Raw genomic sequence first — 14,762 nt, forward strand, 5'->3', positions numbered from 1 at the left:
TTCAATTCCCTGGAAGACTGTAAAAGGCACGTGGAACAGTTCTTTGCTCAAAAGACAAAGTTTTGGGAAGATGGAATTATGAAGTTGCCTGAAAAATGGCAGAAGGTAGTGGAACAAAACGGTGACTATGTTGTTCAATAAAGTTCTTGTTGAAAATGAAAAATATGTCTTTTATTTTTACTTAAAAACCGAAGGGGGCTTTCCTGGTGGCGCAGTGGTTGAAGATCCGCCTGCCGATGCAGAGGACACGGGTTCGTGCCCTGGTCCGGGAAGATCCCACATGCTGCAGAGCTGCTGGGCCCGTGAGCCATGGCCGCTGAGCCTGCGCGTCCGGAGGCTGTGCTCCGCAACGGGAGAGGCCACAACAGTGAGAGGCCTGCGTACTGCAAAAAAAACAAAAAAAAAAAAACGAAGGAACTTTTTGGTCAACCCAACAAATTGATCTTCACATATATAAATTACTTTGGCTTATCATGCTTTCATTTAGGTAATGAGAGGTATCCTATGAGCATCAGCTAAATTTTTTTTTAAATATGTACATTCTCAGGACAAGTAATAACTTATTGGTCCTTCTATAATTATGATGGCCATATATCTAGAATTTTCTAGGACAATTCTGATATCAGATAATTTGTCCTGTCAAATTTGTTTTATGAATTTTTCAATAGGAAGACTTGGTTAAGGTGTAAAAACTACTCTCTGTGTGGGAATACATTGTTTTTTAAAGTGAGGGTCTGCTTTAGACCTTTAGAAAACGTGTTGAAAGTAAGAGTAAGTGGTAAATTAACACCTAGTAGAGTCTTTTCTTGGTCCCAGTTAGCTGTCCAAGAGAAGAAAATATTTTGGTGAAGAAAGTGATAAAATGCTGTTAGATGCTACTGGTAGATGGATCGGATCAGGTCTGAGAAGTGACCATTAGATTTAGCAATGCAGAGGTCATTGGTAAACCAGGCACTTTGCTAAATACTTCCTGTGTAATAGTTAGTCTCCATAGTAATCCTGTGAAGTAGATACTTATTAGGCCCATTTTGCAGACCAGGAAACTTAGATCCAGAGAGATAACTTGCTCAAGGACATAGGGTTAATAAGTGTTAGTGCTAGGATTTAAACCCAGTAAGACTCTAGATCTGCACGGCCCAGTACAAAAGCCACTAGCTACATGTGGCTATTTACATTTAAATAAATTAAAGTTTTAGTTCATCAGTCACACTAGTCACATTTCAAGTGCTCAGTAGGTACCATATTGGATAGTGCAGACTCAGAACGTTTCTATCATTGCCCAGAGTACTGTTGGAGCAGTACTCTAGAGCCTGTGATTTTAACCACTGTGATTTATATACATATATATGTATATATATATTCTTTCATTTAAATTCTGCCAGTAAACTTTCCTCTGAAAATCAAAAGGCTGGTACAGGTCTTCTTTTGTTATCAAATCAGTTGATTCCCACAAAATTATACTGATGTTTATATTTCATGCAGTCTGGTCATACATAAAATTGTTGTCAAGAGAAACATGGTAAGCATGGCTATATGTCCTTTCAGTTTTTTCCATTTTCATTTAGGGGAGTTCAGAGGACATAACTAATATGTTGAAGTGACAGTGATTCTGAATTAGTATAGGTACTTGAGTGCCACAGTATCTGTGTATTAATATCCTAAAGTGTGTAACTGAGGTTGGCTGGTTCAAATGTGTCTTGTAAAACTTCCAGGAGTAGGGACAGTGGAAAATTGAAGCTGTGATGCTTTTAGGGGAATTAAGTAGGTGAATGTCTCACTTCTGTCTCTTCAATTACTAATGTTTTCATGACTGAGCTTTTTACATCAAATTTATTACTTTGGACCCTTCAAAGAATATAAATTGTGGGAGAGATTTGGTCAATATAAGAATCATTAGATGGCCTTATTTATGTCATTTTTAAAACCATTTTATATTTTAATGTTTTCTTTCTCTTTTTTATCAATCATACTTTTTTTAAAAACATTATTTATTTACTTTATTACTTATTTGGTTGCACCAGGTCGGGTCTTAGTTGCGGCACATGGGATCTTTAGTTGCAGCATGCGGACTCCTAGTTGCAGCATGTAGGATCTAGTTCCCTGACCAGGAATTGAACCCAGGCCCCCTGCATTGGGAGCGTGGAGTCTTAGCCACTGGACCACCAGGGAAGTCCCTGATGTTTTCTTTCTTTAAATGTAATTTGAACTGCTAAATAACTGCTTTCCCTCTTATTTTCATATATTTTTTAGAGCACACCTATGGTTGAGTTAGAGGATGTAACAGTGTTAATAAATTAAAGAGATGATGTGAACTCCAGATTGTATAGCATAAGAATTGAGTTGAATTCAGGCTCTACTTGGAAAGCTGCAACCTCTAGAAAGTTACTACAGTCATATAAAATGCAGAATGACACTCTACCTCGCAGTGAATGGCATATGTCATGTATAAGAATTGTAATGGATCACCAGTTTTTAAAGGTTAAATGCTAAATATAGTATCTAGTTCTTTAAATGTTAAATTGAGTATAAAACATTTTTATCAAAGGAGATTCTGGCTTTTACCCTCCACCAGTGTCAGTTTGGCAGGCCTGCCTTTTCTTTCCTTGAAAGTTACAAGTTCTGTAGTTGTCACTATCTTATTCATACCTACAATTTGAGAATCTGAATATATTTATAAATGCTCTTTGGCAAGGGTTATGTGCTCTTGACCTAAAAATCTGATATGAGGTGGTATGTGAACTTCATTCAATAGCTCTCTAGTTACTCATCAAATATGTTGCATTTTTTTCTTGTGTAGTTTGGGAAGAAAGGGGCTTTAAATTTGAAAATAGAAACTTTTTTGACCAGGAATATTGTTTGTTTATTAAGAATCTAGACTTATTTAAGTAATAAAAGGAATTTTTTCATAGCTTTTTGAGTGGGTCCTGTGACACTTAAGTATTCTAGTGACATTTTATTTCCAGATATTATGAAACTCAAGTTCAAAGTGATGGCAAGCAAAATATTTTGAAACATGGCAAATCCTTGCTCCCACCTCTAGGCAAAGTCTTGATTGTTTTTTAAAAATTTTATTTTCAAGGTTGAATTTCAGAATTAATGAAATGGAAATTTTTGTCAGCTTACCAAATACTTTAAACTTCTAAATAGATTAACTTAAACTTGTAGTTTATCATTAATTTTATTTTATTAATTGAACTAGTCATTTTGAAGCTCAAACTAATTTAGGTTGTTAGCTAGAATATAGACCATGCTTTTCCCAGCTTGTAAGCTTTTTCACTTATTTAAGGAAAAATAAAGTTTAGACAAAGAAAAGTAAAGGTACACATTTGGATGTAATTTAAACCTCATTTTGATGACTGTTGGCCTAGTGATTATAGATTCTGTTCCAGTATTGTTTTCAATAATAGTGTTACTATAGCAACTAATATAAATGCATGCTTCAAGGGGAAAAAACAAAAAACCTCTCCACGATTATATTGTATATTGGGATGAAATTTTTCTTTATTAACTTTTATAACTTGCTCTAGATTTTGCAAAACTTTTTCCCAAAGAAATATTCTGAAGATCTTGTTACAAATACTTCTTTGCCCTCTTAATCCCATCAAGTTTCTTGTATTGACAGTATGCTGCAATTAATTTAAATGGGAAAGATGTAGAAACAGTTTGTATCAGAAATCCTGTATCTTCTTTCTGTTATTTGTGTCTTACACAACACTCTGGAAGAAAGAAAGATTTCTGCTTTCATGCTTCTGAAATGTATAAATGAATCTTGTTCCTATAAAAGTCAGTTAACTTTTATGTAATGTCTTTTCTTTGTTAAAATGAAGATAGTGGTAAACATACTCGTCTGAGTCCTTGAGTATTGTCGGCATATTATTGTATGAACAAGTGGTTCATATAATAATACATTAAACTTTTTTAAATTAATTAATTTATTTTTGGCTGCATTGGGTCTTTGCTGCTGCGGCAGGCTTTTCTCTAGTTGCGGTGAGTGGAGGCTACTCTTCGTTGCAGTGCACGGGCTTCTTTTTGTGGTGGCTTCTCTTGTCGCGGAGCACGGGCTCTAGGCGCGTGGGCTTCAGTAGTTGTGGCTCATGGGCTCTAGAGCAGAGGCTCACGGGCTTAGTTACTCCGCGGCATGTGGGATCTTCCCGGACCAGGGCTTGAACCTGTGTCCCCTGCATTGGCAGGCAGATTCTTAACCACTGTGCCACCAGGGAAGTCCCTAAAATTTATCCATTAACCTATTTCATTGCAGATTTGGTAATAATTAAAAACTAGAAGTGGCATAAATGTCTTGATAAACTCTGAAGAGAATAATTAAATAGATGATAAAGTGTATCTATATAATGTTCACACCTTGCAGCCATTAAAAACAATGAAAGTTTGTATTTAATGTAAAATAATGTTCATGGAAAGATATTAAGGCAGAAAGGTAGGTTTTAAATATAGTACAATCCCATTTTTATGTGAAAATGTGTGCACGCATGTGTGTTAAGTGTAAATGTGTGGAGGGATATACAACAAATGTTACCAGTAGTTATCTCTAGTTTTTATAATAGATATTAACATCGTTTCCATTAAAATTTTTAAAAATTCTTTGAAAAGAAGGGAGTGCTGTAGCCAGTAGTAGCAATATGATTGATTTTTTGGCTTGATGTTAGCAGGGAGGTAATGTTTTAGGAAAAGGGTCCAAATTTTTTTAATGATAAAAAGCTAAGTCACATGCACTTTTCCTCTGACTTGTTGACATTTTAGTTGACTGTGGGTCAAAATGAAAGTTATTGCATGGGCAGAAGCTAAACCTCTATCATAATCTGACCATAAAATTAGGCAATCATGTTTGACTTGATAGCATAGATCTTAAATCTGGAATTGGTGGGGAGAAGATAGTTAAAGGTTTTAGAATGGGATTTCCTGAAATGAATATCTCCTGAAGATGAAAATAGTAAAAATAGTTCATGTCAGGTTCAGGCTAAGCATGAACTGGCCTTTCACAAGTTTTTGTCTAAGAATTGTGTTTGTTTCAGTTTTTATATTTTCTTTTATTAAAAAATTAACACATACTTGTTTTTAAAAACTTCAGAAAGAACAAAGGTGTTAAAAAGAGAAAAAATAGACCTACTTAAGTTTTTCCTTCCCCTGGAATCCTTTAGGGAATTTTCTTTTTTTTTTTTTTTTTTTTTTTTTTTTTTTTTTTTTGAACCAGGGAAGCCCGGGAATTTTCTTTTTTTAAGAGAATAGATCTGGGAAATAGAGGGCACTATACCTCAAGAAAACAGTCATTCTTTACAGTGTGATAGAATGATCACTGGATAGGAGTCAGGACATTTATCTTCTAGTCCCAGCTAGTCCTTAGCTCTGTGATTGGAAAAAGGTTACTTTGCCTCTCTGGACATCAGTTTCTACCAATTTCAAGATGATAAGTTTGGACTTTGAAATTACAGGATGCTAAGGACTAACTTGATAAAGCTCCCTGAAATCACAGACACTTTTTGAAAGGGTGTATATGGGTGTGTTTGTGTGTATGTGTGTGCATGTATGCATACTGCATACATGCATTTCTGGAAAGGTTTTTCTCTAACCATAAAAAGTAGTTAATGTATGGATCGTGGTATTTATAATTGAGAAATAAACGTTACACTTGATTGACATAGTGTTTATTTCCAAATAATTGGGTATTTCATTTATTCCTGCTATTCTTATCTCATCCTATTACATATGTGATGGTAGAATATTTCATCCATGTTTAACTTATAGTCATAACTAGATTAAGTTATTATCCAGTATTACGGAGAAACCACACAGCTGAAAAATAAATTCAGTTCCTAGCACACAGTTCTCCTGGTCTTTCCCTTAGGTTGATGTCTTAGAGAAATGAAGTGATTTTTGACTATGGTTAAGAACATCACCTATTGTCAGACAGAAGTAAAATTAGGGACTATCTGTAGAACATTTCTACCTTGTAATTTATTTGGTATTTTGTAGAACAGCTGACTTTCCTAATTGTACTTGGCATGGTCACTTGCTAAAAATATTAGTCAATGTTATCTGGTTTTATTACATACCTCTCTCCTGAGTCATGCTTGGGGGGTAAGCATGGGAGACACACATCTAAGAAAGCATTATCTTTTAACAGAATTTAATTCAGACGGCCCTATCTCCCTGCCTGCCTGGTCAGTAACTCTGAACTTTGGAGATCTATCTAGTGATGATAAACCTGTTCTATATGTCATAGGCCAGAGAAGTCAGCTTTGATGGAAGACTTCTACACTGGTGCAGGAGAGAAATGTTTACTTAACATTTTAAAAGAATAAACTTATTAACATATATGTGTTCTACCAGTAGACTTTCTTGAGCCCTCTTGCTTGTATGGTCTTTTAATGTTTTCAACGAAAGAAATAGCACATGCCTTCAAAATGAATTATAAAATCTCAATTACAGCTGTATCCATTAAGAAAATCAGTTCCTTTTCTTTCGTGAAATTATGAAGTGATTATTTATTGAGGTAGCAAGATAAAAAGTTTGTTAACATGATGCCAAATATCAGAATGTTTGGAATTGGTGTCAGCATTTGCTCTTGTACAGAAAAAAACTTAGGGCCTCATGAGCTGAATTTTTCATCTTGAGTTATTTAACAAACATTTGAGCCCCTACCCTGTGTTGGACGCTATACTCTAGGTATGGTTGAAGATGTAAAGACAAAATTCTTTTCAAGTGTGGGCTTTGTCTATGCTAAACTTATGGAGGCATTAAGCATTATTAGATGCAGATTAAGTTTAAATTTAATGTGCTATATACCTCGCTGTACCTTCCTTTGGCCAGTCAAATATTATTTACGTTCTTTCACTAAGTTCACACTCAATTTAGAAAGTGTGTTCTAAGGAAACTTGCTGTTAGAAGCTATGGAAAATCCTTTTGTAAAGTGAATTAATTTGCCTTTTATATATCCAGGTTTTCATCTTTTATTTCTTAATAAACAACTTGTGAGTATTTTAATTTTTTATTAGCAAGTAACATACCCATGGTTCACTTTAACCCCCTGCCCCCCAAATCTCCGTTTGTGTGTGTCTCTCTCATAATCATAATCACACAGAGCAGGAGTTTGGTGTTCTTACTGAGTATATAAATGATCCCAATTTTTAAGCTTTTAGTTTTTTTAACCTTAAAAGACTGGCTTAAGACATTATGACTTTTAAAAAAGACACTATGATAATAAATTGATAAACAGTGTATATCAGTTTAAATTTGAACCATGTGTCCTTACAGTGTAATTTATATTTGACCTTCTTACAATTGAAATATAAGGATTGTATGTTCCAGTTCTGTAGCTGTTTTGATTAATTTAAATTTAGTTTTTGTTAGTATAGTGGTTGGTAGCTGAAGTGATTATGAAAATAAAGTTGTTAAACATGTATGAACAGGAGTAGCCATGATTTTTAGCACAGTCATTCATTCAGTGTAATCTCTGAGTTAAGCAGACTTCTGTTAGCATTTTTTTATCAGCTCAGAACAAAGCACAAAACAAAATGCATATGAAAAAGTTAGAAAAGAGTTGGAGGAAAAAACCTTGAAAGATGAAAAGTAGTCATTAAAAAATTGAGCCCCTAAAACATGCTATATAAACATAACATTCTTACGTAAGAGGCTGGTGTTGCATGTATTGTGAATGTTTTCTAGGTAATTTATCATATATATCAGAAATATGTATAGCAGCCAGTTTCTAGCTTCTAGTCTAACAGTAGACCAAAGAACTATGGAGATATGATCCAGAGGGAGAAAATAATTATTATTTCAACCCCTCTAAACAGGACACCATACTTGCAGAACTTCTTCAAATACATAAAGAACACATTGTAGGATATCATGAACATGATTCTCTTTTGGACCACAAAGAAGAAGAAGAGTTGACTGAAGAAGAGAGAAAAGCAGCTTGGGCTGAGTATGAAGCAGAGAAGAAGGTAGTTCATTTGAAATGCTTTTTTTTTTTATGTTAGTCATTTAAAAGAACAGTGGGGGAAGAAAAACGTCACATTTGGAACAGGTAGTAATGTAGTGAATCTTCAGGAACAGAGTCTCCAAGTAGGAGACTCTGTTTATGGGCTTTCCGGTACCTTTGGTGATAGAGTGGGAGGAGAGGAGAGAAGAAAATATTTTCCCCTTAAAGAGTAGTAACCTCATTTCTGATTAGCACTTGCTAAATTGAGAGATTAGTGGGAAGCTATATATTTAGCATCACTTAACTTCCATCAACACCCTCACAGTAGTAACAGACATATAGGAGCTTAGAGTTTGGAGGTAGGAGTAAATGTTGCTTTTAGCATGTGTACCATGAAATCTAAGTTTTGACTGATTATCAGAACACAAAAAGACTCCATTATTAGACATTAGTGTCAATCTCCAGCAGCAACTTTATTTAAAATAGTTCCACATCTGTTTTAAACACCACCCCCACTTGAGCAAAAATATGCCTGAGCATATGGGAAACCTTATCCTAATGCCTGAATCCTTTTTAAACTCATTGTACCAAACTTCTTTAACGTTGTGATTTTAGTAGTCTCATCAGAATTCTCTGAGTTGCCCCATTCTGTGGGAATTATCAGAAAAAGAGTACACCGTTAGGGGTTAAAGCTTTCTATGTAAGAAGATCTTGGTTTCGGGTGAAAAGGGTGTTTTGTTTGTGTGTGAAAGAGTGTTAATAATTTCCTAGATCTGAGAATGTGGATTTTTTTCTAAACCAGTAGGTGATGTAGAATTTCAAGTTTTAAATCACAATGTGGAAAGTGCATAATTTTTTGTTTTTAGGGACTGACCATGCGTTTCAACATACCAACTGGGACCAATTTACCCCCTGTCAGTTTCAACTCTCAAACTCCTTATATTCCTTTCAATTTGGGAGCCCTGTCAGCAATGAGTAATCAACAGCTGGAGGTATGTTGTGAAGTACAAAAGTAGTTTAACTTGAATTAAAGGCAATTTCAAATGCCCTGTTGTTGAAGGTTCCCTATGCTGGAATATCACATTCTCCAAAAGATTACCTCTGAAGAGACCAAGAAAGTTTTCTTTTATTTGTTGACCTTTTTGAACCAGCATAGTATAATAAAATGTGGTTTGTTCAGAGCACAAGGGAATCAGGCCTTGAATTAATGTAGTTTGAATAATTTTAATTAAGGAACAATAGAGCAGCTGACTGGCTAGGGAAATAGCACTTTCTTCAGTTATAAAATATTTTGAATAAACAGGATAAATACACACATTGATTTATATTCTAATGCAGTGTAGATGCAACATTAAGTATGCGATAATGCACAGTATTTTGAAATAAGTAATTGAAAACTAGAATCAGTTATGATTTAAATAAGAAGGACTAGGTTTTAATATACCAATAATTTAATAATTTAATCTGTGGTTTTCTTTTTAAAATGTGCTTATGGAGTCATTTAAATTATTAAAATATTGGTGCAATAGAACCCAAACTTTTATCTTCCTAACAAGACCCTCACTGATGAGTTTTACTCCATTTTATTGATGCTGAATTTTGCTGTTCTTTTCAATTATTTAAAGAGTTTTAAGACCGAATGCTATAAATTGGCAAGAGAAAGGATCCCTATACTTTAAAACTATGCTGTCTTTTACATGCCCTTATAAAGTTATTTCTTGCATTCTTCTAGGACCTCATTAATCAGGGAAGAGAAAAAGTTGTGGAAGCAACAAACAGTGTGACAGCAGTGAGGATTCAGCCTCTTGAAGATATAATTTCAGCTGTAGTAAGTTAATTGGCAATTGTTTATTCCAACTTGCAGTTTGTGTTCTCCCCCCCCATTTGTTTTAATTTTTAATTGTTGTTTGATTCACTACTTCCATGGGGAAAAGAGCGTAATCCTTATAACTTGATTTGCAACAGTAAAATACTAATAAACTGGATAATAGTGCCAAGCTATATGTAATTCAGTTTTACCTGGATGTTGGCACAAAAGAGAAATGTAAAATCTAAGAATTTGGAAATCAGTTAATCATAGAAATGTGTGCATTGTTTACATAAATGTACTTTAATTACCAGTTGCATGAATTAAATCCAAATAGTTTTATTCCAGACATAGGTAACCCTTGTACAATAGTGGACAACTTAGTACCCAGTTTTTACATCATTGTCTTCTTTAGAAAAGAGTAAAGGAAAAGGAAAAAAAAATCTTAAAAAATCCTCAGTATCTTTAAGTACCTTAATTATTTTTTCTCAACTCTACTGCAATAAGGAGTAAATAGAAACTTTTCTTTTAGTGGAAGGAAAACATGAATCTCTCAGAGGCCCAGGTACAGGCGTTAGCATTAAGTAGACAAGCCAGCCAGGAGCTTGATGTTAAACGAAGAGAAGCAATCTACAATGACGTATTGACAAAACAACAGATGGTAAGAATTTGGACTATCTCTAGGTTATGTTTAATTTTCTTGAATTTATAATAATCGGTTTGTGTGACATCTGTGTCAATAACCATTCCCTCATATGGACGGATGGATGGTCATTGGTTATTCCCAGAGAAACTTTATCCAAAAACCTAGTAATGTCAAATAAAGGTAATGTCTTTTGTTGCAAAGGAGCAACAACTTCCCAAATGGGTGTCCTTGAAGTTTACATAGACTCTCTTCCCTATAATTTTATTTTTGTATATTCTGGACATCTAAAAAGGGATTTTTGCCAGACTTTTTACCACATTTACTATTTTAAAACAACTTCCACAAATATGTATACTTTTTAATATATTTAATTTGAGATAAAAAGTGGAGCTATAAATGATACATGACACAGGTTCCTACTAAATTATGTAATTCTTTAAAAGACTAGCATATTCCAGGATCCTTGATCATCTTTCCTAGCATGGTCTTTGCCAGCCATCTGCCTTGCACTGGGAAATTTCAACTCTTGACACCAGGGAATCAATTTCTGTGGCATGAATTTTACTTAGAAAGCACTGTAGAATTATGTGGTTTTAAATTATCTTAGGAAATTTGAGCCATTCCAAGTAGGAGTTATTCCCACTGCAAGTGCCTTTTCCCTTGGGTGTTTGTCACTAAAACTGTTTGTCTGTCATCAGGTGAAATATTCAAAAGAATGACAAAGAAAGGAGACTTGACAAAAAAGTGCTGTAACTAATACTTGAGACTAATCACAGTGCAGGATGGGTTACTATGGCAACTAACCTAAATGCTGCTTGCACTACAATAGTCAAGTCATTAAGAGAATTTAGCCCTAAATGGTGTTACTAACCGGTTTCTACAGTAATGGTCCTGTGAATGCCATCAAATTAGTAATGGTGATAACAATAATGTGTTTCCCTTTTGGTATGGTACCCCCTTAACAAATTGATTTTAACTCAAAACTTGATACTGCCTCTTTGAGACAGGTCATGCACTTGTAACAGCTCTCTTTTCTCTCTTTAGTTAATCAGCTGTGTTCAGCGAATACTTATGAACCGAAGGCTCCAGCAGCAGTACAATCAGCAGCAACAGCAGCAAATGACTTATCAACAAGCAACACTGGGTCACCTCATGATGCCAAAGCCTCCAAATTTAATCATGAATCCTTCTAACTACCAGCAGATTGATATGAGAGGAATGTATCAGTCAGTGGCTGGTGGTATGCAGCCACCACCATTACAGCGTGCACCACCCCCAATGAGAAGCAAAAATCCGGGACCTTCCCAAGGGAAATCAATGTGATTTTGCACTAAAAGATTAAAAGATTGCTAAAATCATAGAAAGATCTTTTATTTTTTTAGGAATCAATGACTTAACAGAACTCAACTGTATAAATAGTTTGTTCCCCTTAAATGGCAATCTTCCATATTAGTTTTAAATTTTTTTAATAGGGCATACCATTTCTTCCTGACATTTGTCAGTGATGTTGCCTAGAATCTTCTTACACACACTGAGTACAGAAGATCTTTCAAATTGTTTTCAGTGAAAACAAGTCCTTCCATAACAGTAACAACTCCACAGATTTCCTCTCTAAATTTTTATGCCTGCTTTTAGCGACCATAAAATTGTCATAAATTAATGGATTTATGAAAGAATACAGATTTATATATTCATTCTTTACATATAAAAACACACAGCTGAGTTCTTAGAGTTGATTCCTCAAGTTACGAAATACTTTTGTATTAATCCATTTCTTGATTAAAGTGATTGAAATGGTTTTAATGTTCTTTTGACTGAAGTCTGAAACTAGGCTCCTACTTTATCATATCTGTGACTGAAAATTAGAAACTAAGGGTTATCTTTGACACAGAATTGTGTGCAATATTATTAAATACTACTGCTCTAAAACTTGGAGGAGTCTTGCAGTTATCTTAGCATTGTATAAACAGCCTTAAGTACAGCTTAAGAAGAGAATTCCTTTTTCTTCTGTAGTCTTTCTGCCATTTTTTATTTTCAGTTATACGTGCTGAAATAATTACTGGTAAAATTTCAGGGTTGTGGATTATCTTCCACACAAGAATTTTCTCTCTCCTGGCACTAATATAAAGCACATCTCTTAACTGCTTGGTGTCAGTGCTAGTGCTTCATCCTGTTGCTGGCAGTGGGATGTGGACTAACAAAATCAAGTTCTAGCATTTTAGGAGGTTAAGGATGATGTTGTGGTTGTTAGCTTCACACCCTGTTTTATAAACAACATCAAAATGGCAGAACCATTGCTGACTTTAAGTTCACATGAGGAATGTGCTTTAAAACAATTCCCAGTACTGTCAGTATTGTGAAATAATTCCTCCTAAAGATAAGGTTCACTGGCTTCTATGCTCTTCTTCTTTTCTCTCATCAGTATGTTCTTTTTTCCCAACTACATTTTCTTACATAAATTATGTTTCAAAGCTCGATTTTTTTTTTTTTAGTTTAGGTCTGTGAGGCAATTTTCTGATCAAAATTAATTCATCTCTAATGCCCTTTTATGAGGCTTTACTAGAAAGTCATTACATTGTCATTTTTCTTAATCCAGGCCTGTAAAAATGACTTATAAGCTTATTCATGTACAATTTGGTTGCTTGAGTTTCTTAAAGAAAAAGATTGTTAAGACTATGAGAGTCAACTCAACATGGCAAAACTATTTTTGAGATGGTGACGTAACATGTAGTGGAAATGGCCAACGAATTCCAAAAAAGAGAAAGGTGGGTGGAGGATTTGCTCTAGGTATCACTGGATTAGAATGAGGAATGAGTTTAACATTAGCTAAAACTGTTTTGAATTGTTAGGATGATTAAGAGATTTCCACTTTGATCATGAAAAACTAGTGGTAAACATCCAAGAGTACTAAGTTTGTCATATAGAATTTTGAGGTTTGGTGGATCCACCCTCCACCTTCCCGTGGTGAGTTATCACTAACAAATTCCATGTATTTGGATATTATGCCAGCCATATAATCAAGTTCATTCAGTTGGTGTGGGGGGGGGGTGTTTTTACTTTAGAAGAAATGAAAGAGACAAGATTTATGAGATAAATATTTGAAGACAGTATACTTTGGCCAACTGTTATCAGTTGGTATTTCTACAAGTCCAGAATACTTTAAACCTGATTTACTAGACCTGTGAACTTTCATCATGGTCTGATTGCTTGCTCAAAGACGTAGGTGTCAAAATTTTAGGCAACCTTCTAAACCTTTTTCATCATTAATGAAACTATGACTTAAAGGATAATACATAGAAGAATGATTTGGAAATAAGAAAGTTTGAGATAAAACTTGGACCACTTTGCATACTCTTCTTCACTTGACATTTTAGCTACATAATATGTACTTTGAGTATAACATCAAGCTTTAACAAATATTTAAAGACAAAATCACATCAATAAGATACTAAAAGGCTCATTTTTATATTTGTTTTAGATGTTTTAAATAGTTGCAATGGCTTAAAAAAATGACGATTTAAAATGTTGCTTGTAATACAGTTTTGCCTGCTAAATTCTCCACATTTTGTAACCTGTTTTATTTCTTTGGGTGTAAAGCGTTTTTGCTTAGTATTGTGATATTGTATATGTTTTGTCCCAGTTGTATAGTAATGTTTCAGTCCATCATCCAGCTTTGGCTGCTGAAATCATACAGCTGTGAAGACTTGCCTTTGTTTCTGTTAGACTGCTTTTCAGTTCCGTATTGAGTATCTTAAGTACTGTAGAAAAGATGTCACTTCTTCCTTTAAGGCTGTTTTGTAATATATATAAGGACTGGAATTGTGTTTTTAAAGAAAAGCATTCAAGTATGACAATAATACTATCTGTGTTTTCACCATTCAAAGTGCTGTTTAGTAGTTGAAACTTAAACTATTTAATGTCATTTAATAAAGTGACCAAAATGTGTTGTGCTCTTTATTGCATTTTCACAGCTTTGAAAATCTGTGCACATACTGTTTCATAGAAAATGTATAGCTTTTTATGTGCTATTTAATGGTGGTTCTTTTGCACATTTAGTTATTTAATATTGGGAGGTCAAGAAGTTTGGTTTTTAAATCTGTTATATACTAAATTCTGTAAAAGGAGATCTCAAACCTCAAAAATAATTTACATCCCAGGAAGTCTATGTGTGTTTGTGTTAGTTTTGGTTGTCTGTGTGTAATCCAGTACCATTTCCTGCTTCCCAACTGCTGCGTCACTCATTTAAGTCAAGCAGAGCTACAACTCCACACTTGATAAAAAAGCTGCTTACTATCCCGGAGCAATAGCAGGTTGATGGAAACCTTGTTACCTGACCTCCAAAGAAGGTGAATATTTTGTAGTCTTCCCTT

The 14,762-nt window shown here is 34.4% G+C and overlaps 1 protein-coding gene across 9 annotated transcripts in view; it reads left to right on the forward strand.

Annotated features, from left to right (window-relative positions):
* Window positions 1-14,349, forward strand: part of ATRX (ATRX chromatin remodeler) — a 236,711-nt gene extending 222,362 nt beyond the window's left edge. For 8 of the 9 annotated variants that reach the window (XM_024746107.1, XM_024746111.1, XM_024746113.1 and 5 more), the window contains 5 exons: window positions 7,812-7,961; window positions 8,806-8,931; window positions 9,672-9,767; window positions 10,279-10,407; window positions 11,437-14,349. In XM_024746107.1, the coding sequence (XP_024601875.1) occupies window positions 7,812-7,961; window positions 8,806-8,931; window positions 9,672-9,767; window positions 10,279-10,407; window positions 11,437-11,715 (780 nt within the window). In that variant the 3' untranslated portion in view covers window positions 11,716-14,349. The remainder of the gene's footprint in view (window positions 1-7,811; window positions 7,962-8,805; window positions 8,932-9,671; window positions 9,768-10,278; window positions 10,408-11,436) is intronic. The other variant, XM_024746109.1, reaches the window with a different exon arrangement.
* The last annotated feature ends 413 nt before the right edge of the window (window positions 14,350-14,762 follow it).

Source organism: Neophocaena asiaeorientalis, unplaced genomic scaffold (assembly GCF_003031525.2).
Source record: "Neophocaena asiaeorientalis asiaeorientalis breed wild unplaced genomic scaffold, Neophocaena_asiaeorientalis_V1.1 scaffold51, whole genome shotgun sequence".
Lineage (NCBI taxonomy): Eukaryota > Metazoa > Chordata > Mammalia > Artiodactyla > Phocoenidae > Neophocaena > Neophocaena asiaeorientalis.